We start from the raw sequence: 23,760 nt of genomic DNA on the forward strand, positions 1-23,760 counted from the left end.
GTCCCTTTTATCATAATTGTTATTCAAGACTTAAATTATAAGCTTGAAAGGTTTTGCTATTTTAATTCAAGTAACATTCCTGCTGAAGTGTTTCAACAACAAAATGTACTGCAGCCCTCCAGAGACCAATGATAACAAAGAGCAGGTCAGGTCTGAACTGGCTAATGCATAATCCAAATTATGCATGATCAAATGTAAAACAGTCCACTGTCCGACAAAATCATCCATCTCACAAGTGTTTTTTTGTGTGTTTTTCATCGGAAATAAAAGCAAACTGACTCTCTCAATCAACAGTTCATTGTGTCTCAATAGATTTTCTATAGCAATGAAGAACAGCAGTGACAAGGGAGCCACTAGTCGGTCTTATTCTCAAGTGGAGGGCCAAACAGAGTAATAATCGATGGAATGTTTATGTACCTCAGTACGGTGGTGTGCGATATGATGATATTGTGAACAACAACGATCTTTGCATTTTTATTGCATCATGTGTTTGCATTTATTTTTTAGCCTTTTAAACGGTTATCTAGTGTTCTGATGCACAATCATGTTAACTGAAGAAAGCAAAGGTCATGTCTTCATTGACATCAGAGGAAAGTAAGAGTGCGTGTTGCAAGACTGCTCTCAATAAGAGTGCTGTTGTTTACCTTTTGTTACGCTTACATTCATTTGGGCATCATCCCAAAGGCATCGGCATATGTCGATCCACAAAATGAAAATAGAGTGATTTCCTTTTTGATATGTATTAATTTACTTTCTTCTGCTGAGAGATAAAACCAGGTTAACACAATTGGACCTACAGTATACACATCATAGTTACATGCAATTAAAGAGATGGAAAAAACACCTATGATCATGAGGAGAATAGTGATGAGGAGTTCAGATTGGCCCATATATATATAATTATATAGATATAAAGGAGGGAGGAGGGAGTAATAGCTGGAGTGGATTAAGAGTGGAAGAGTGAGAGGGACGCATGACCTACTTCCTGAGCACTTCACCAATCATACGTTTTCAGAGAGAAGATACATGTATGCAAAATGAACGTGGTGCAACACTGAGACAAAAACTGAGGCATACAGTAACAAAAGAAATACCTCGGACAGATCCCATGAACATGGACGAGGTTACAAGACGCAGAAAGAATAGAATGTGAAAAATTCACTGCAGTTGGGGCAGGAGGAGTTAAATTATGTAAAGGCTTATGTTCAGTCAGGCATATTGATGGTTCTAAATGTGAGGCCATTCAGAAACACAGAGCTCTGAAAAGGTCACAGTTCTGTATAAGTGATATGGCTTAAAAATAAACCACTTAAAATTATTTCCATAAGAAAACATCAATGCAGCTACTATCGTCTATTTTGTTTTCTTATTTAGCATCTATTTATAACTGATATTCCATTTAAAAAGGAAAGGAAATGGAAAGGAAACTATTTTTGGACATTCTGTGCTACACTATCTGTGCACAAATTCAAGATTCAGTCTAGATTTTCTTTGTCAAAGCCAATTTTATGGGCGCAAAACGTGTTAGTCAACAATGGCTGAATGACCACTCAACCAGGAAGAAGCCATTACTCAACCCGTACAACCATCAACACGCTAGCAGGGAACAGGAGATCACCTCTCAAACTGTTGAGACGGTCGAAATGGAGTCGTGGGCACGGCACATCAGTCATTTTTTTTGTAGTCATTCTTAAATAATAACATAAGGGAGTGTTTCAAGCACAGCAGCCCTTTTGTACTTCAACGAAATATAACTCGGTAAATATTAACAGTACAAATAAGCAACCATTTTTAAAATAAGATTAAATGATAGCCTTATAGATTATGCATTCACACACTCAGACATGCTCTTTCAACCCTGACAGTCAAGCCCCAAGTGGGGCAGACCTATCGTCTTGAATGACTGACAGCAGTCCAGAAAGCAACAGTTAAAGAAAGAGGGGGGAGTAAGTCAGGGCTCTCTAGAGAGTCACGTATGAGCTCAGTCTATCCTCTGAAGTTAGAGGTGGAGGGGAGAAATTGGAGAAGAGATGATTGAGTCTATGAGTCTTTCTGGCTTAATTCCTGATCGTCATGTTGGTGGGTGGCAGTGAAACAAGAGCTGGGTGCTTGAGAAAGAACGTCCGGGTAGGGGGCTCCGGTTGCTAGGCAGCAAAACCATCAGAACAGGATGCCGAATGGCTCACATGATTCTGTGCAGGACAGATTTAGGCTGCTAGATGTGATGACTGAATGCAAAAAATGTATGTAATCATGTGTTTGGTAAAAAACGGTTACTATATAACTGATAAAATGTTTCAATCATTGTTCAATCATTTTGTTATTTGTATGTAACGTATAAACGGACAAATATTAATGATGAATGGTAAATCAATACCCTAACTTTATTTGTGATGTGAGTCAGGTGGAAACCAAAACACATGCAACTGATGTGTTTTCACCAAGTACTGCGGTCACAAAGTTCATCGTCTTGTGGGTACGAGCGTTAAAATGGGAGGTATTCTGCTTTTAAAAACACAAATCAATTGATAAAAATAATAAAATCCCAACACAAAATGCAACCATCAAAATGACCTATTACGTCTGAGTAACATATGGGTACATTTTGAATCCGTAGGGCGAGAAAAGGTACATCAGCTTTGTCTGAGGAAAATCTTTTCCAATATATTTTGAATTAGCTCAACTGCCTGGGGAGTTGCAGAAGTCTGACAGCACAGTAATGATGAGTAATGGGCTGCAACATTAGATAAGGCCTTGCCACACAAACATATATAGAAAAAGAAAACAGAACATGAACAAATTGATAAACAGGGAAAGACATTAAATGAATAATGCTGAGTGTAAATGCAAGGGGGAGCGGGGCAGAGCAGGAAAAGCCCAGCAACAGGGCATGCCTTAAATAGCTTGATGGTCGGAGATAACGTGACGCTGGAGAAAGCCTGACGGCTGGAAGCATGTGTGCTGTTATGCTTAACGTGCAAGAGCCCACAGCTGACAGAAGCTTCATGGGTCCTCTTAGTCATGAGGTTGATCACTTGACATCCTAAGGACACCAATACACATATGATGCAGGACAAGAGGCCACAACTGAGGGAAGGACAGGCTCACAAAATGACTTACAGGAAAGTAAAATCAACAACAATGTCGAAGGAAACACTTGAATAAAGGCAGGACTATACCACCTACATTTCAGCCCACAATCTGGCTTTGTTTTCAAATCAATTTGTTGAGACCCAAAGGATGGTTTGTTGTACTTTCATATCAGAACAGGTCCAGCAGCGCAAACAAAAGATGCACAGAGTCGCTACAGCTTTCATGGTTTGGTGAATTCACTCATGCGTTTCTTATGTTGGAATACAAAAGGAGAGTGCTTATCTACAAATGCTTGAGACACTAATGGCCTCTCCCACTCGACCCTCCACTAAATGTTGTTTTGAGGCTGCTGGAGTTTAAAATGTCAAGGGCATTAAGATGTGTAGCTAAGAATTTGCATTTTTACAGTAGAGAACTCCTCATCCTAGAAAAGGGTTTCTATTGAGGTGATGGGAATTTACCCGTGGCCACGATCCAAGCTATTTTAATTATGGCTGGGAATGTGTCTATTCTGACATTGCCTTGCTATTTTCTGCTAGCTAATAAAAGCTGCCAGACAATTTGGGAGAAAAACAGGGCTCTGGGTAAAAGGTCTTTAGGCGCCAAAGAATGGGTGACTTGTGCAGCCATCAGCCACAGTACTCATGTGATGCCGCTCAATGTTGGCTTCCTCTTTACAGGGAGCTTTACCAGAACAAGTCAAATAATTATATATCTGACAAAACACATTTCTGGAATGTAGCGCAGGTTGATTCACCAAACAATAACAAGACACCTTATGCTCAATGAAACCATTGACCACCATGAACGTTCAATTCAACATCACTGCACTAAAGAAAAAAAACCTTCTCAAATAATATTCCAAATTAACAACCGTCTTCTTTATTTTAATGATCAAATTATGATGTGCACTGACGCAGACATAATTGTGACTTCATTTAAGAGTGGTGCTTGACACTTATGTAATTAAACCATCCACAAAAAGAGATGAACGAAAGGTCATCATTTCACAATGAATTATAGGCCATGGCCGCCATGTTTTCACTCAACAGACTTGGTAAACATTAATAGATGAATCTGTCGCTAAAAGAGAGAAATATATCAATGCAACTAAAAAAAAAAAAAAACAAGACAAGCCGGACCCTCATCCAAAGGCTCTGTACCTCAAAAAATTAACAGAATTGAGCCATATGAGGTGAGTTATGATGTAAATTCAAAATGAATTGGTAGATATCACCAGCTTTGTCTTTGATCGATGCTGCTTATAAAATACAACGCATGATTTGATGGAATTTTTGATTAAAAACTGTACATGAACTCAAAATAAATCTTCTGGGAGTGAAGCGATTTGATCGATTCTTGTGAACTCAAGATGTTAGAAAAATTCATTAACATACTGCAAATGAATCTCCAATGAACGAGAATAGATGAGATACTTTACCTGACTGTTACCCTCAGCTATCTTAGCAAGCGAGAGCGGCATGACTACGTGCGCCTTATGAAACAGCATAACACCTGATACGATCTTGTTGAATCCTTGTACAGTTTAAAAATGCAGTAAACACACCATGTGTTGATGGTGCATCAAAGTGGTGCATCAGAGTGTCAACCAGCGGCTACAGGGCTGTTCGGCACATCCTTCTTACTTCTGAAACCGGGGGTCCTCAGTTTTTTCGCTTTTTCCGAAGCGGTCTTGGGTTCCAGTTGTGGCAGTTATTCACATCGCACATTTAAACCATGACCAAAGTTTTACAGACAAACTTAAACAAACACAGCTACTGACAGTGTCGTAAACAAACAATGCATTGCAGTTTTTCCACTCACTGAAGTCACTATTTCATACCCAATATTGCTCTTGCTTCTAAAGCCTTCCATCAAAATCTGTCTGTGCCCCGACTGCCATCCTTGTAGAATAAACGTTCCTGGATGAGATTATTTTTATTTTTTAATCTTACCCACTCTTTCAAAACGTGACACTGTTCAGTTCTGTGAGTGAAGAGAAAATAAATCCTTGTTTAGCATCGACTGCTAATGCCAGATTTTTTTCGACCGACTATGGGGGTTACAGACTAAAAGGAAAGACTGGGGGTGGATGGATTGTGCCTAATCCTCTCTGTCACACACTGTCCCGCTTTGTCAGAGATGTTATCAGGCCTCCATTTGTCAGTGCCGCTGCTGCATCTCTCACGCACTCCATCAACCCTGGTCTGATTCAAGACGACAATCTTGGACTCTCAGACGAACTCCTTCGACCCATTCGCTTTTTTTTTTTTAATTCTGTTCCCCTTCTATCGCTCTTCTATCTTCCCATCTGTCTGCCTCCCGGCATTGGATCGGGCTTATCAGCGAGAGAACAAGCAGGCTCTTTGTGTTTTCATGAGCAATCTCATTTTATTCAAACATGGATAGGAAATCCATCCACCTGGGGACAGGAGCCCTGCAGGAACTTTTCAGACTAGTAAAGCAGAATGAGGTCAGAGAGAGGTGATTTCTGCCCGAAAAATCTGACCTGAAAACGAAGTTAATAAAACGAATGATCCTATTTGTAACATTTCCAAAGTTCCATTGGTCAATGACTAGGATATTCATAAGAAGGTGTCCCTAAATGTCCCAATGGCTGGCAGAGGCAAAAAACAACTTGGAACAGACAAGATCTTGGGTTTGTTTAAACACAGATATAGACATAAACGATTAGTGCAAGGTTTAGCTTTGCAATAGAGATCTTGTCTTTTGTCTGTTGCAGCCTTTATCGGTGAGCTCAGACAATGTCAGCAGATCAAGATGGGAAGCCAAAACCACTAAATAATTTAACACAATAAATCATTGCAACAAAAGAAGGCTGATACTGCTAAGCAAAATAAGGTATCAGGGCACTAGAGATAGTGGAACATGTATCATGTGGTTTGTTAAACAAAAATAAATGTAAAGGTAAATCTAAATTAAACTAGCAATGTAAATTAAAGGATTTACCTTTAAAAAAAGGTTCATAGTAGAAACATACTATAACATAACATACCATACGTGTATACTACACGCATCACTTGGGTGATTAAAAAAAATGTTAACTGAAATTAATGAAGAGGCGACAGGGAACCATAGCCATCAATAATAAAGACACCAGAGGAAAAAGGAAAGGATGTCAAGGGTAAATCCTTATCCCAGGTAAAATTGAACAACTGATCTTTTTAATTGCTAAGATCCAAATTCAACATAATATCAGGAGGTGGTAAAATAAAAGTGAGGTATGAGCTATAGGTATAAGTCAAATATAATTTGTAAGCAAGAAACTACCAAGGTACATGTTTTGACCTAGATACAAAGATGCAACTAGTGCTCATCAATAGTTTAAATGTAATGTTTTCCGCCCAAAGAGAACAAAGAACCTGCAGTTTGTCTCCTGGAGAGCAGAGCCAGACCAGACTCATCACATGTGCCAGATCAGGGGGCAACTAAACACACATCAATGCCCTCCATTCATACTCAACCGTAACTTTGAGTAGAAAATGGGAATCTAGAAGCGTTTCTCACACTATAGACATGCAGTTTGAAAGCTAAGACAGAGAAGTAAAATGATAATGCAACCCCATCCTCAAGTCATGGACATAAAGTACAAAGGTGATGAGAAAGCAAAATGTAGGCAGAGACTATTATACTATAATAATGAGGACTAGAGGGCCGTTTGTCTTGGTGGTTTAACAAATACCTTCACTTACTCATCACTCGATCTGCAAATAAGACAGCGAGGCACCCAAATTACCAGACTATGAAAAGCATATAGTTGAATAAACCTTTTGAAAGGCACCCAGCAAAAACCATTTCCCGACTGAATATAAACAAATAGTTGCATGCTTTATAATCAGCAAGACGTTTTACAAGGCAAAGATAGCTAACCACACGCTCAGGCAGTTTCTCATTACCAGGTGCCCCATCAGTCAGGGATTATGAAGAGACAGTATCTTTATCTGTTCAGCAACATGTGCACATTGAAGCCACCAGCTTTGATTCTATCAATGAATTCATGACCCTTCATTTCTCATTAGAGCCGGCGACACAAAGCCAATTCTGAGGAACAATTGCAGCTAATCATCTCATCTCAAGTTCTCAGAGACAAGCTCCTCCAGATAGATGGTGTCCAATTTCATCCCACAAAAGCTTCATTGGTTTTCAAACATGTGCCACTGTGCTGACTGAACTCACCCTGAGGGCTTCGATGACCAGGTCTCGGGCCTCCAGCTCTCCCTCCATGATGCTCAGCAGGGTGAGCAGCTCCGGCTTGCTCAGGTTATCCATGTTAAACTCACATTTCTGCAAAGAGACATGGAATCATGAGAGATACTGTCTTATAACACGTTGGTCTGTGTTGCTTAAGAATGATGAAAGGCAGCGCAATGTGCGCAATAATAATGATAACTATAACAACAATAATAATAATAAAAATAACAATAATAATTCTACCTAAAGGCCATGAACCACGAACTACCTAGACATCAACAACTCATGGAATTGTCAAACCCCTCATCATTCTTTGTTCAGCGTTGTCAGGTAAGAGAATCCAAAAGCATTCTCTGACCTCTCATCATAGCTCTCTTTGCCCCTTGCTAGGGAACTAAACACACAAACTACTATCACTGAAAAACACGATATTCATCACCTATCATCAACAATTATGATATTTTAATCTGTGGAAATGCTGTATTGCCAATAATTTTGTCCAACAATTGTTTCCTTCTCGTGAATCAGTAGTGTCCCTTGGATGAATGGTCAGAGGTGAAGAATATCCTGAGGTCTCTTATTATTCATGACATACCAAAGCTTTAACATTGGTAACATGTAGTTAAATAGGGAGGAAAATAAGGAATATATAAAACAAGGTGTGTTTAGCCAGACTTTTATGTAACAACTACTACATTAGCTCACAAGACAAGTTTCTATTCATTCCATATCACATAGCAAGAAACTGTTTTTCTCATAACATGCTTGGATTATGTAAGAAGTAGGGGACTTTTTTCCATCCAATACCAATACTGCATCCTTGAGAAAGTGGAATAAAGCGTATTTGTCGCTTATGGATCAGATCAGACAGGGTCTTGAAAAACATCTGATACCCAATGCAGTAACAGATACCGATAATCCTCTGTACATGAAGAAGATAATTGCATTCAATTTAATCTAAACTAGGGATGCAAAATTTGTGGCCGAAGCAGAATAAAATTTCAAATGCTCGGCAGAATACCAATAATACCGAATATCCAATGTGATTAAGATTTTCACGTATTTTGTTTTGTTATTTTTAAGTTGCACAAATAGTCGAGAACATATTTAAATGAAATTTCATGTTTAGATGTTTGAATATTTTTGACATTTTTTTCATACTTTACTATTCAAATAATAATCATAATAATAATTTAAAAACCATAACACAATTTCCCATTATATAATAGGCTGATAATGTATACAGAAGGATCTAGATAGTTTGATGCACACACATTGCAAACTACAATTCCATTGACGTTCTCCAACACTTTTGAAGAAGTGAAAACATCAACATTGTATGCAGACTTTGAATGACACACAGCACTGAAGCGTCGCAATAATACTTGACAACTTGGACAACAAAGAAATGACCAAATAAAGAGGAAACGTGTGATATATAGGTCAAAAAGTCAAAATAATTTCCACTTGTCTTGAAGTGCCACTGTCTGGTCCCCAGCCAACCTGGCAGCAAATCAATATTGTTGCATCTGAAGTGGAGGATTGTGCCAGATTATTCTCTGCAATTCAAGAATGGGGGAGTGGGTTGAATTTTGTCAGTGGTCTTAGTGTTCATTTTTGGTATCATGGTTCTCGCTGCACGGCACAGTGCTTGATCACGTCATACTATTTGGCTTTGTTTACGCTTCGCTACAAAAGTCGAATGTTGCCTTTTTTCACTATTCGACCAAATATATTGGGTCACCGAAGTGCACCCCTAATCTTAACTCACGGCTCACAAACTACATATTAAATAATATTTATAAACACATCTATGCAACCTGCACTCACAATGACTCAAAGAACCACCTACCGCGACCTCAAACCAGTCTGGAAGTCTCTTCTTAACTGAAAGCAATAACTACATCTTGCCACAACAGGGACATGATGATAATTGTTTTTCATATTAAAATGTTTTTATGACATTTTAAGTAGTTTAATTCATTTATCCCTACGGTATCTAAGTTGCTATGACAATCACCACTAAACATATGCACCATGACAGCACTGCGTGAGAACAGAATCAGACCCGGTATGTTGTGGGATAGAATGACCACAAGATCCAACTGGTATCTTGTGAGGCTTATTTTCGCACACTTATGGATTAGGAACAAACTTTGTCCTACTCTGCCAAGGAGCGTGAAGGGGGGTAGATGGACTGGGATAGAGCCAAATGATGGCAGACAGGGGTTCTTGCACTCCTCATCAAAAATGGGCCTCTGAGTGGCAAATCTAGAATCGTATCATGACATTGGGCTGCTTGGCCTTCCGGGATAAACACTGAAATGCAGTGCTGAAAGGAACATCTGAAGCATCTTAGAGAGAGACCGACCCAAAACACCCAGAGCTCTTTTGAATCACCAGAAACCAACCATCCAAACCAAAAGTGTTTTAAGGATTTAGGGGCAGTATACAACCTCGGGGGCAATGTAGAAGCACATGATCAGGGGCTTAACACATAAGGATCTTGTGTTTGAATGGTCAAGTCAAAAGATCTACAGGCACAGCCGCAGAAGATGATTGACGCAAGCAGAACATTTAAGTTTCAAATTAATCGTTAATGCTCTTTTTTCTGACATTACAGTCTTCAACCATTAACACGCTATGTCAGGTTGTGAAGAAATCCAAGTGACTATACAGGTTGCTGCCTTCTTTCAAAATAAGTGACATAAAAGCTTTTTTACATTGACAGTTTTCATTAAATAAAATTGAGAGCAACAATTGTCAGATGATCTCACTTTCAAAATGGGATTTATAGTTCAAGTTATTCTACTGAGGGAGCTTAAACCGACAAAGGTTTGATAGCCAGTGAGGGCAAAGTGAGGGCTCCATTGGCATTTCTGCATAGTGAGCAGGTGAGGGAAGTGAAGACTAATTTGTTCCTCGAGCCGTGTACTGTGTGCCAAGGGCGCGCAAAGACTGGCTGGCATTCAGAGACACGCCGTTACCCCTCGGTCCACTTAATAAAGCCTCTGTCATTTCGCTCTGAGCCACGAGGGAAAGGAAGTGCTTGCTCCGTGGAAGTTCTCCCACTGTGTCCAACCTACTTAAGCCTGTAAGCTTCGCATAGAATTACGCTCTTTAACAATGAGCACAACTTAACAAGAAGATGACATTTTAAAATTAAATTGCTATGGCAAGTTTGATATGGTAAGTTATAACATATGTCAAGATGCTGTTCTCAAAATTTTGATATGACTGAGATTCCCACACAGTAGGGAAATAAAAATAAAAAGAATATTATTCCTGCTGTAATAGCAGAAAATGTGGGTTAAAAAAAACAAAACAATCCAAACAAGAAAGCACAGACCCTGACCAAGCTGTGAGCAAAAATGTTATTTTTGTAATAATAAATGTTTTTAGCATTTGAAATATCCATGGATATCATGACATTCAGATTGGCTCAATGTGACAGCAGGTGGCTGTAGCATTTCCTCATCTGACTTCTTATTGCTGCTCCCTTCGGCAATGACAAGCGACAGGTCGGTTGTGACTGAAACAGCTTTAAGAGCTCTTTAAAATGAACTACAAAATCAAGCTTCTGTCTGAGAGGTGTTCTCCACTGACACAATGAGCTGTGCTCGTGTGAAGCAGCATAGTGACAATGGCAGTTTCAGGCCAGGCACTTTTTCATCCAGCAACGTTACAGAGCACAGCTGGACTAGGTCTGGCAAAAAAAACAAAAAAAAAAAAAAGAAAAAAGCAGCAATGACAATTGGGCCAGCGTGTAGGATGCAGTTATTTTGGAGTTCAAAGTGACACTTGAAATTGTTTTGTTAATATTCAATACTCATTTTTAATATAATGGTTTAAGTCTCATTTATGTTTGTTTTATTTATGTTTCACATAAAAGCAGTACTCAAGACATCCTGTCTAGGTCAGTGCTTAAGATGTCCAAGTTGGTCTCCAAATTAGGGCTGAATTTAATATCCCAATACCAACAATATATATTGTCACTGTGTCTATATCGTGATAAGAACATTCAAAATGTTAATATTCCTAAGTCAATGATCACAATTTCCCCAGCACATCCTGCATGTAACATGATGACAGCGGCAATTGTAATGGTTTTAGGAAAAGCCATGGCCACATTGTATAGTATCAATATTGAGATATCTGGCATGAATGACAACATGATATATCATGAAATTTAGTTAATATTGTTAAGCCAACATGTGCACATTTCAATGTTGATTGTTGTAACAGGCAGAATTTTAAAAAAAATATATATATTATTAACTATATATATATATATATATATATATATATATATATATATATATATATATATATATATATATATACCAAGTTTTTTAAATGGTGAAGCCTCCAATAGAAACAAAATATTTTATATATACTGTACATACTGGCACGCACACATGCACGCACATATAAATCAAGTGCTGTATTTATTTTTGTCAATTCCATAATTCAATGATTATCAAAACTCTCTGGTCTGCTTACTTGTTTCTATGGGAGGCTTCCCCTTTTAAAAAACTCGGAATTCAATAAAAAAAACATGGACAAACAAGATTCCAGTTTCTGCAAACCAATTTCAAATGTCAGATCCATTTGACTAGCAAGACAATGGAAAAACTGACCAAATTCTCTTCAAGAAAATGAGCCTGACTTTTAGTAAATTAGTGGGAGGGACTTTCGATTGATCTCTGACCCCAAACTGGACCTTACTGGTCAGATCCTCAAGAGTCCCTTCAAACAAGAAACTTCCCCCTCCTTCAGCCAACAACAGAGAATATGACAGGGGTGAGCAAAGAGCAAAGTGCTTTATTTAACCATGGCAGGCACGGAGGAGCGAGTGGGGGTAAAGTGGGAGGACATGGAGACGGAAGTTCACTTTTGTCAGCCAAAGTGTTGAGAAGAAGAGTGCCTTGGCAGAGTTGAGGACGCCGAATGACTCCCGTGTCTCTGGAGCACCTGTTCAGCACACCGCTGAATGTAAAAGTAACCTCCAGGCAGTTATGAGGCTGCTGAGAAAAGAGGGCCAAGCTGACATGATACTCCCAGCTATGCCAGCTGAGTCACTGAAATTAAGACCAATTTAGAAAGGTGTCTGGTGAACCAGCCCTTCACTCGGCCCCCTTTTTCCCTCGACCATGCTGCCCTCGAACCACCCCCACAGCTCTTCTTGCTACCATCTCACCACTCAAACCCACCCCCACTTCAACACCCACACTACCACCCACCCAGCTATTGGACTCGGCAGCATTTTAGTAATTCTGCACTCCTTCCAAAAATCCACAAATCTGTTTGTGACTGCGACAAAATCTAATCAACACGGACGAAACTATCACTGCCCAGACAGATATTCTTGTGAGACGGACAACTCAGACAGGTTGCATTTTGTTATGCGCGGTAGGTAAAGGTCAAAGGCCTCATAACCTCCTGCTGCGAAGTGACTGATCAATTTGTGATGGGCTGGGGACCCCAGTGCAGATGCTCCAACTTGGAGGCAATGGGGAGGACTCCCATGTGTGTGTGTGTGTGTGTGTGTGTGTGTGTGTCAACAATAGGGTTCGCCCACAAGTATTTCTTATTGCCACACAATCGCAGCAACCTGCACAGAGCCTGGTGTAGTCAGAGGGTTCACGCAGGGATGATTTGTGGGGGCCACTTTAGGAGACAGCCATTTCTCTGTGTCCTAGTGAAAGAATGTCATGAAACCTCTTAGTCATACTCACAATGAAAATCAATTGCAGACTGTCTCTGCAAAAACCAAACAGAGCTCCCCATTTCCAACAATAATAACGCTTTTATTCACCTCGCAGGAAGGGGAAAAAAAGCCAATTTATCCTGGAAAATTGCTGGAATAAATCACCTGTGTCTCAGAGAGATGGAATCTCTTCCATCAACAGCTGTTTTCCAAGAAAGGAACAAAAGAATACTCGGTCACACACACATATACAGAAGCCAGAAGCCTTACGAAGCTCCTACGGGATTAATACTGAAGGAGTTTTTCAGGGTTTCATTCACCCCGAAAACCAGCAATAAACCTTGTTTTTCTTCAGCAGATATCGCGATGGTACCGCTGTTGCTTCGTGTGTTGGAGTGAAATAGATGCGCATCACATTTCGCTGAGAACTACACGACTCTCAGACAACACCGCTGCCATTCAGTAACGTTCGCCTCTGCGTTCACGTCTTACCGTGTCGACACTTCCCAGCACGGCGGCTGCCAGTGTCTGAACCGGAGGAGGCTGCTCTCCGCTGGCTCCCTCCGACGCCATCTTCGTACTGTAGCGGTTTGCTGGAGCGAGGGCGCATCCGGCACTCTTTAACTATTGCGCTGCTGGACTCGAAGCTCGCCACTGGCGGCCATTAAAAGAAGAAAGATCCGAGGATTGACACGATTTGGAGAGGGAACTGCGGAAGGACAGGTCTCCTACGCCGGGATCCCAGTGTGTCGAGTGTGTGTGTGTGAGGCTGCAGAGGGGAGGGCGGGCGCAGCGGTGGGCGTGGACGCGTGTGATCCAGATGCGAAGGACGCCGGTGCGCTCCTGACTGGAAGGAGGCGCGAGCGCTCTTTGATTGACAGCCGCAATGGCTGGGCACTGCACGATCACAACTTTCTCTAGTCGTAACTAGTATTTCCATATTATTCATCCAAATGCTTCCTTGTATTACACAGGACACTATCGTAAGGCAGTGTATATGGAATTGAAAAATTCATTTAATGCTCCATCAGTCAAGGTGAACTGATCAAGACACAGACTGATCCCTGTTTTTGCAATATTCTACCCTCCAAAATTAGTGTGACAATAAATTTGGTTTTGTATTGTATTAAAAAAAAAAAAAAACAACCCTTCAGCACTCACTGTGATCTATTGATTACACTGTCAAAAATATGTATATTTTATAAAACTTTTTCTTATACCCATCAAATATTTGTAATTGTAGAATGTGTACATTTAAGCACTAATCTGCCTTGTCCAGCACAGTGATTTAATCTGATATTTAAGGATGTGAAATCATCCAGAATATGTCTACATTTAATGAATTTTCTCACAGTTATTTCACATTTCTAACCACAGCAGGACTCTGGTCATCGACTGTTACTATGGTTTGTCTGCCATGGATCAGTTATCTCAATGCAGCAGAAAGAGGTTGGGACTCATAACCCACATGTGGGATTAATGGATGTTGATCCAGCTTGGTCATCCAGAATGAGGTTATTAAATCGCTATTTAGGTCAAATGTAGCGCGATTGACATTTACTGGTTGCATTGCGAGAACAAGCTGGTTACATTCCGATGGCTCTAATTCCTTCTTTGTTGATTTCAATTTTACATGTCACGCAAATCGATTGGATTAAAAATAAACTAGAATTCTCATGATTTTTCCCTCAGATTTTCTTGGCTTGAAATAACACGGAGCATTGTTGGAACTCTCAGCAGCACAGAACTCTGTTTCTCTCAGCAGATGTCTTGCGGAGAGAGGGGGCAGCTGGATGTCCGGCGCGCCATCACTGGGTCCACTGTGTTGAATTCATGTACCAAGAACTGCCAGTATAGAAACAGGAAAGACAGAGCAACACTGTGACACTGAAGACCGGATCTCACATCCTGGCAAAAGGTTCACGTCCAGAGACACGAAGAGCTTAGATAGAGACTTCATCAAGAGCTGTGCAAGAGGAAGGACGGATGAGGAGGAGGAGGAGGAGGAGGAATAGGCCAGACAGGAACAGAGCTGTATCTCTGTCTGGTGGTCCCAAGTGGTCTGCCAGTGTCTGAACCAGAGCTCTATTCATTAGCAAGGCCTGCTGATAATAAAGATTTTGAATCCTTCAAACACTGATAGAGAAACAACTACCTTTCACTAGCGGCAATAAATTGTGGCTAGATAATGTGTAATGATAATAGATGATTAATACAAAGAAAGAGATGGGAATATTTGACAATTAATAATTAAAATATGCCCTTTTTCAGTAATATAATCTGAGATTTCCTGTAGATGGTGGAGTTTAAACTGTCTATGATGGGATTTGTAGCACAATTGTGACGTGTCTGTAATTGACAGCCTGTGGAAAACAACCGACAGAAAGATTGTTCCGGAGCAGTAAGAAAAAAAACGACTGTAGAAACGTAGTGTTTTCATTGTGAACTCAGTGAGGCGAGCACTACAACATTCTGACACTACTGTGGCATTTCGGGACGAACAATGTTTGGTTTGATGTCCCTTTGTTTGTCTTTCATTCTTCACCGAGATGCCCTTGTACTGAGGGATTTCAGGAATTGCAAACACGTCCTTGTCACATAACACGTCAGACTGAGGAATCTTCTCCATGCCCCCCTCACCTGCACTCAAATGAGGTAAATTAAGAAGAATGACCGAAGGACAGTTTCTGCTAAGTAGACTGAAAACATGAGAACTATGTGAAGCAGGCCGCCACAAACTTTGGGCTGCTCGTTCATTTTCTTCAACCTTCCGGTCAAACCAGTACAAGAGCCAGGTCATGACCCTGATACTTGGCACCCGCTGTTCAAAACCTGACTTCAGCTGTCAATGAGTCATTTGGAAACATGATGACTTCAGTACAGGGTTGTTTTTGGATAAAGACCAAAAGTGTACAATGTTTTCTCCACCTTCCAACGACAGACTGTTTTAATCTTTAAATTAAATAATTGATAGAATATGAGTCAAACATCAGAGTCTTCTGTGATGTTGGTGAGAGAGACTTTTAGTGAATTCTAACTCACAGTCCTGGTTCCCTTCTCAAATATTCGTCCTTTACATCAATTTTTAGCCATATCAGATAAGCAGAACAAGCATTTTTGTAGGTCTTGGTTTGCTAAGTTAGTTTTCGTTAGTTTTCAACAGCGTCTAACATCACTTTATTTTTCAGACAATTTCCCACTGGTCTTATAATGAGGAGTGACTTGAAAATGTTAAAATATATAAAACTCCTGTTTTAAAATGTTATTTCACACTGACCATCCAAAGGTGTAAACTTTACATCATGTCCGAGTTTCGCACCGATAAGCTCGATTCTGTCGTTCAAGAAGGTTGTTCTCCAAGGCAGAAGTCTTGCGTGAAAACACAACACGCATCATACAATTGGAAAAAATCTCAAGAGAAACATCATGAAAAAATGACAGGAACAATATAGCTGGTCCCTTGACTGAGTGACCGCACCTGTGGGTGAGTGATATTTACTTCTCATGATTAAAAGTATTTTTATTGTCATCAATAGTGCAATGCTTCCTTGTTTCTCAGTCAGCCGAAATCTTGATCTTTTTGGTGTATATTTTTACAGTCCAAACAATGTGGTAGAACTGAATTTGATTTCAACTCTATGTAGTTGTGGGCCACATAAATGTCTCGGCTTGGCACGTCTGATTTGGCCCCCGGGCCTTGAGTTTGACATGTGTTCTAGAGCAATTTGTTTCCATGATCACACTTGCTGGCAATCACAACAGAGACTATTTTTACACAGTGGCATCATCCTTACATCCTTACGTATCAGGCTCTACATGAATGGTTCCGGATGTATATTCCTATACAGCGTGTCTGATTTAATCTGGCCTTCAGGGATTCTCTTTTCGTTTTGTTTGTTCTTCTGCGAGAGAAACGACACACATGATGCTTTGTGCCTCGAAGGGAAAGTCGACACTGCCATGGTGACATACTTCCATTGACTACACACAGTCTGTCAACCAGAGCGACAATCACTGAAGAATGTTGGGGAGCCAGTTCTTTTTAGAGTCAAGTAAACAAAGCAGTGATGCAAAGGAAATGGCAGCTATTCTTGCTGGTTACATAAATCACACATTATTGTCTATTTCATTCAAGCCAGACAGCACAGTAAACTTGCTATAACAACCACAGAGAACTCTGAACCAGGTGAAGCTAATTCACTGAGATTTTTCTTCAGTGACTGAGATTTTTCTTCAGTGAACATCCAAACCGTTTGTTCCCATGATGAGGCTAAGACTGAGGTTAAAGGTGGAAGGAGTGGCCTTCAGGAATGTTTCTGTTTTGGATGCTGATAGGTACATTTCGGGCAGGGGAGACTATGAAAACAAGGTGGTGTGACATTTGGAAATCCCTGATGTAAATGTCACCCAAAAGGCCGGCAAAGGACAAAAGGAAAATCTTGAAGCAAACCAAACGTACCTGATTAGTTTTTGGAGATTATTATTAGTCATAGTTATCACAAACAGCAGGTGTTGAACTGTTAAGTTAAAGTTAAACACAACAGTCCGGGAACGCTGAAGGTGAAATTAAAAAGGTGACTTTTGCTCACATACTGTGCTGTAAGAGACTCGGGTTGAAAGAAGCAACGTTCGTCCCGTGAGCTTTTGTCGCCATCTGTGGTCAACTGAGGTAATTGCTCATGCGAATCGAATCTCCGTTCTAATGACTTCAACTCCTGACATGAAGATATAACTTTTGCTTTTAGGAATCAAATTCAGCGTACATACTAGATATGACATAGTACTATTGTTCATTGGTGGGATGCACTTGATCATTAATTCAATGAAATTATGAGGACCTCAACAGCAAAAATAAAATGAATCAGTTATTGAATGTACAATATGGATATTTATTTCTATCTTACACCTTGTAAATGCCTTACATGACAAACAGCATGACATTAGCACATCTATTAAATAGCATGACTTCATTTTTGTTACATTGCATATAACTCAGTAAATCTTGTTCTTATATTTCCCAGAGATTGAAAAGAAACAGAGTGAAAAACAGTTCTTACAATGTCGACCCTATATTCTCACTTTCCTCTAATTTTCTGAGCGGTTGTTGTGTTTAACTGTGATTTAACTTGTGTCTGTGTGGGGTGCTTTATGTTGTGTTATTGCCCGTCATGTTTGTTGGTTAGTGTTTGTCAGTCAGTTCAGTGTTACAGTAAGTCGTGTGTGTGTGAGTGTTTGGTGCTGCAGTCAGTCATTAGTGTGTTACTGTCAGTCAGTTCAGATCTTTGAAGTCTCTTCTCCAGACTAACCTGGCAGTCAGATGCAACAAGACTCTCCGTGTCTTGTCTCAGTGTGGTTCAAGCTAGTGATGGCCCAGTGAGGCTTCATGAAACAGTGTCCTTATTTTTAGAGCTTAGTAGATGGCACTGTTGGTTTAAAAATGATGGAAGATTCGTTGAAATGGCTGTTCAAATCCAAAGATTTTTTGAGCAGAGAGTGCCATCTAGTGGACTCTGAAAATAAGGACACTGTTTCATGAAGCCTCAATGGCCCATCACTAGTTCAAGCATATGGTCTCCGCTTGCCCTCATCAGGAGTTAGTCGAAACAGTCTTTGGAGATGATCCGATTTCTGGCTCTAAACATGACCAGCACTGTTTGCCTTTGACAGTTGTTTGTATAATTTGCATTTATAATTTTGAATTTGTCTTAGTCATAGCTCAGTCGTGAGTGCTTTTGGCACGCACACCCAGAGAGCATTGTTCTGCCCAGGATTGAGGCATAAAGCTGGAAGGTGCTGGATGGCTATGGTGGCTGTTTTCATGGCACATGCTTGGGTCTTCTTGGGGAATATACCTTAAAAAAGACACAGGAGGCTGGTCTTTTATGCTGAAGCCATAATGATGAAGATGTCTGACCAGCAGGCAGCAGGTGAACCAGGTGGTGTGCAGAATGGGAGGTGGCAAAACGAAAACGTTCTTCTGACTATCACATTAAGAGTTAATAGCAACACTACAGACCATCACGACATGTGCTGTAAATGTCATAAACTGTGTTTTCATGCTGCACAAAGACACTTGCATGTTTGCAGAGCAGAAAAGAACAGTTGGCTGGTATAAGTCCTCGCAATGTGACTGTTATTTTCAACCTTTATGGACACACCCTCTGACTAGCAAAATAAAGTATATCGCTTGATGGAGTGAATCACTTTGACATTAAAATGCTTAATTTAGTCATTTTTCAAAATGTTTATTTGAAAAATGGGGCAACGATTGCCTTAATGTGTTACAAGGCCTCATTTCACACACTGTAACTGTGAGCAAAGCAGAGTGAAATCTATTAATCACAACTAATTCCAGTCAGTTCCCTTGGTTGGGCAAAGAGCTATGAGCCATGTGTCATGGGAATCTTACAGAAGGACAAGACAATTTAGAAAGTAAATGCTCAAAGGCTGCTGAGGGACACCATTGTTTTGGTAAGTCAAGGCATTATTGTCCCTGCAGAAATGCCATTACAAAAAGGATCAAAAATACCTGAACATTTACTTACAAGTGAAAAAGCTGTTCTTCCTTGGAAGAAGTGTGGTGTGTGCATACTTGGTGGAGGAAGTTCACATTGTAATTTAACATTCAAATCTGCCGTCTGGGTTATGAAAGGTCAACTGACATCAGCTCTATCGTCTGACAAAAAGGTGTCTGGCTTCTCAGGGTGTTGTAAGCTGGCTGTTGCAATCCAAAGCAATCGAGAAATTCTACAGATATATTGTGTCGTCATTAGCTGGTAGGCAAAAGGAACGGAAGGCAATATATTGCAGCACTTCACTTAACAAAAGTCAGTAGTTTATGAATCTCTTCTGCAACCGCTACGTTGTTCTGTGTGTACATGTTTGTGTTTAGTTAGCGTGATTCATTAGAAGGATATAAAATGTTTGACAGGAAATTAAGAATTGACTGGGAAAGCACCTTCAATAAATGTTTTTAAGGTCAAAAACTACAATTCAATTTCAAATAAATATTAAACCTATCTGTAGGAACAATCAAATAAGACTTTTTAACATCTTAATATAGAGCAGAACCACAGATTCCAGATGTCTTCACATGGAAACAAAAACATCTGCTGACATACATTTCGTGAGAGCTAAAACTGACTTCAATGATTTTAAGATATTTTAGAGTTTATGCGTCACAACATGTGATGTCGAGTATATATCTATATATTTTAATTTGATATGTGCAATAATGATGTGAAACTGTAGCAGAGAAGGGTTGTGTTAAACATTAACATTCATATTAAAGATCAACTTTCCTGTAGTGAAATACTCATCACTGTCTCCCTTTATAATTAAATCTGTCAACAGTTATCTTATCTAAACTGCTTGTTCAATCACAAGCTGTTTGGTCAAATCAGGATTTAATGATTCATTGGACCCAAGTCAACCTTTAACACCAGGTCAGTGAGTGAAGCTGCTGGGTGCACCGGGGAATTGTGTCAGTGTGTTTTGGCGCTGCAACATCACAGGAGCGAGAGGCATCGACACCCAGGTAACTAATGGAAATAGATTGTTTTATTTTAACATCTCTTCAAAAATCAAATTTATCTTTTATTTAGAGGTTTATTTGATGAGACTAATTCCTTGAACCAACAATCATATTCCTAGACTTTTACTGCAGTTTCATATCAACAGTTTTGATGAATACATTTAAACTCACTTTGTCCTTTAAGAAAAAGTCCCGGTATGTGCTGTGACTGTGCATGCTATGATATTTAAAATTATCCATATGTGATCATGCAAATGATACTGTGATTATGAATATATGTGTCAAAAAGAAATAAAAATTGAGTAAAGTATATCTGTATATTTGTAGAGTGACCTAGCTCATTGTGAGTCACATTGCAGTTCCTGATAGTCATGAGTTCTGGGGCAAACAAGAGCCGGACAAGGGTCAAACATCTCTGTTGACAGACAGGAATACCTTCAGCAAAAACATGGTATAGGTACTTTAGGTACAGAAACCATTACTATATCTTACTTTTTTGATAAACCACACATTTTTGTTAATATTAATATATAGTCACTACTGTGTAATGTATGTCTTTGGAGCAGTATACCACATGTGATAACATCTGTCCCCCAGAATATGGCAGCAGCAGAGTCCAGCTCTCTCACAACTCATGTGTTGAACATTGGTGATGGGTTACCAGCAGCCAGGTTGCCTCTCAGTCTGCATAGACTGGACGCGGAGGTCATGATCTGGCACATGGTGACTGTCGGGTATGTTGAACACCTCTTATTGCCATAATGCTTTCCCAGGTTGTCACCCTTAACCAGGCCAAAATGTCCTCATAAAGCAAAATGTCCTCACAAGAGGGTGGCTTGTCAAGACTTGGTACTCACAAGTTGGTAAAATATGACCACTCACACTCTTTTTATTTTTTTCTTTCTGTCGTAGTGAGGACCATCGTTGACATCTCACCCTCTCACCCTAAACCTAGCCATCTAAAACAAATGACTAAACTCAGTCTTTAATCTTGACTAAACTAAAACCCAATTACAATAACCTGGCTAATATGTAGTTTTAACTACAAATTAGTAGTTTTTTATGAGGCTTATGGTACGTTCATACCACCGGCTACGAAACAAGAGGCGTCTCTTTTTCCATTTATTATATAATAATAATATAATAAGAAACAATAGTTTGAGCACGAGCTTCACCACCTGCAATCCACCGTCCACAACAAAGTGAGGATCTGCCAAAATGTCCTTACTTTGCAAAAAATGTCCTCACTATATTGACTAAAAACTCATATAGGTTCCCACAAAGATAGAACACACAAGAACAATTGACAAGAACACACACACATTCACGTATTTCTCTCCTTGTCAGGACATTTGGAGGTTTCTCATTGACTTTGATGCTTTCCCCAGCATCTCACTCTAAACTGAACCATCCAAAACAATGACTAACCTTAAGCAAGAAACTTAACCAAACTTGAACTCAATTCTAATGACTCTGTGATTTTGAAGTGTTAATCCTCAAATTTAGGCTTAACCTTGTTTGGATCGGCAAAACAGTTCCAACTAAGTCGAATGTTTTGAATAGGTAGAAAAAACAATCTCACACATAGAGAGACACTGTTTATTTTTACTGGAGCCACTGGCAATTCAAAATGTTGTTGCCCCTATAAGCTGTGTGGTTGCTAATGATGTGGGGCGGTGGCTCAGGGGGCTGCAGGTGACTGGATTCAGGAGAGAGTTGTGGGAGGAACTTGATGTTTGTTGGTCAGAAGGCGGTTGTGGGTGATGATTCAGGGGAAAGCAGCTCTGGTATGTGTCTGTATAGCAGCGACAGAGCCAGAGGTGGTGATGGACGGAGGGAACACTGGCTCAGTCTCCAGAAGACGGCCCCGAATGGAAACATTCCAGTGGCAGATGAGGTTAGAGTATTGTGTGCATACTCCACCCAGGGTCGCTGAATGCTCGGTGACGCAGAGTGCTGAGACACTATAAAGACCCAGGACTTGGTTGACACTTGTCTGACAATTATGGGGATGATAGCCAGACGTGAGCTTTGCAAAATGTTCTCCACACCAATATGGAATTCCCTCTCTGTGACAGTATGCACTGGGATTCCATAGAGTCTAAAAACACATGACTTGATCAAGATCTCAGCAGTTTCAAGGGCAGATGGAACACCATGCAATGGAGCAAACTATTCAATTGCTGGGAATTGGTCCACAATGGTCACAATGACCATTAAATCTGCAGCGTCGAACAGAGGACTGTTGCAGGACTATAGGATACTGAACCGGTGATGTAAGCCTTGACACACTCTGTGATGCCACAACTCCTCTAGGGCCCAGAAGCGTGGATCAGAGATCATATTAGTATTTCATTCTTTATCTATCCATCTACTGGTAAATGCTGAAAAAAATCTATTTTCTATGACACAATATGATTAGATATAATGTTTAATGCATTAACATTTCGCCACATCCCTAAGTCAATATTCTATGGGACACTAACTCAAAAAAGTGAAAAAAAAAGTGTTAACCAGTACAGAAAGTTCTACAATATTGCTATTTTTTTTTTTTGGTCAGGACAACAAATGAAGATGGTCGTTGTCCTGGACTCATCAGCCGAGAGGAATTCAAGCCCGGCATGTACAAGATCAGGTTTGAGACTGGTGTATACTGGGAGAGTCTGGGCCAGACTTCTTTCTATCCTTATATTGAGGTAAGCGTTTTGAGAGCGTACCGAATGTATTTCATATCTGCTGATGCACTCTGCTATACTCTCAGCGCCTTATTTGTGTGCGTCCAGGTCGTCTTCTCCATCACGGACACAGAGCAGAAGTTTCACCTTCCTTTGTTGATGAGTCGGTTTTCTTACAGCACTTACAGAGGGAGCTGAGAGTGTTCCATGTGGAATCTGTCAGGTTGCTGAACATTGGACAATAGCTGCAATACTGTTTATATATATATATATATATATATATATATATATATATATATATATATATATATATATATATATATATATATATAGTTGTTGTTGTTTTTGGAAACCGGAGGCCTTAGACCGAAATTTCGTTGCCATAATACAGTGATATGTTGTGCAATGACAATAAAGAAAGTCTAACTCTATCTCTAAGTCTATACCATCTATTTTTTTTTGCGTGGTCATGTTTGCATGCTTCTTTCTCTTGTAAGTTTCTCCCTTTGAAGAACGCAAAATCTTCATAAAGCTCA

The 23,760-nt window shown here is 39.9% G+C and overlaps 2 protein-coding genes across 3 annotated transcripts in view; one reads left to right on the forward strand and one right to left on the reverse strand.

Annotated features, from left to right (window-relative positions):
* cttnbp2 (cortactin binding protein 2) overlaps positions 1-13,792 on the reverse strand; it is a 56,661-nt gene extending 42,869 nt beyond the window's left edge. For both annotated transcript variants that reach the window (XR_008416502.1, XM_053884740.1), the window contains exons 1-2: positions 13,508-13,792; positions 7,291-7,398 (exon numbers count right to left, since the gene is read on the reverse strand). Coding sequence is in view for 1 of the 2 variants with exons in the window: in XM_053884740.1 (XP_053740715.1) it covers positions 7,291-7,398; positions 13,508-13,588 (189 nt within the window). In the remaining variant the exon portion in view is untranslated. The remainder of the gene's footprint in view (positions 1-7,290; positions 7,399-13,507) is intronic.
* A 5,119-nt stretch (positions 13,793-18,911) lies between these two features.
* On the forward strand, positions 18,912-23,472 carry LOC128771370 (5-hydroxyisourate hydrolase-like). The gene is made up of 5 exons (XM_053886789.1): positions 18,912-18,942; positions 20,909-21,000; positions 21,147-21,283; positions 23,110-23,245; positions 23,333-23,472. Exons 1-5 carry the CDS (start codon positions 18,912-18,914, stop codon positions 23,420-23,422), a joined length of 486 nt encoding a protein of 161 aa, XP_053742764.1. The 3' UTR covers positions 23,423-23,472.
* Positions 23,473-23,760: the final 288 nt, after the last annotated feature.

The sequence above is a fragment of the Synchiropus splendidus genome, chromosome 14 (genome assembly GCF_027744825.2).
Source record: "Synchiropus splendidus isolate RoL2022-P1 chromosome 14, RoL_Sspl_1.0, whole genome shotgun sequence".
Lineage (NCBI taxonomy): Eukaryota > Metazoa > Chordata > Actinopteri > Syngnathiformes > Callionymidae > Synchiropus > Synchiropus splendidus.

Excerpts from the sequence above, each read along its gene's own strand:
- LOC128771370 (XM_053886789.1), top strand. The coding sequence starts at position 18,912 with ATGATGAAGATGTCTGACCAGCAGGCAGCAG. Across the intron at positions 21,001-21,146 it reads ATACCTTCAGCAAAAACATG|AATATGGCAGCAGCAGAGTC; the intron begins GTATAGGTACTT and ends TCTGTCCCCCAG. Across the intron at positions 23,246-23,332 it reads CTTTCTATCCTTATATTGAG|GTCGTCTTCTCCATCACGGA; the intron begins GTAAGCGTTTTG and ends GTGTGCGTCCAG.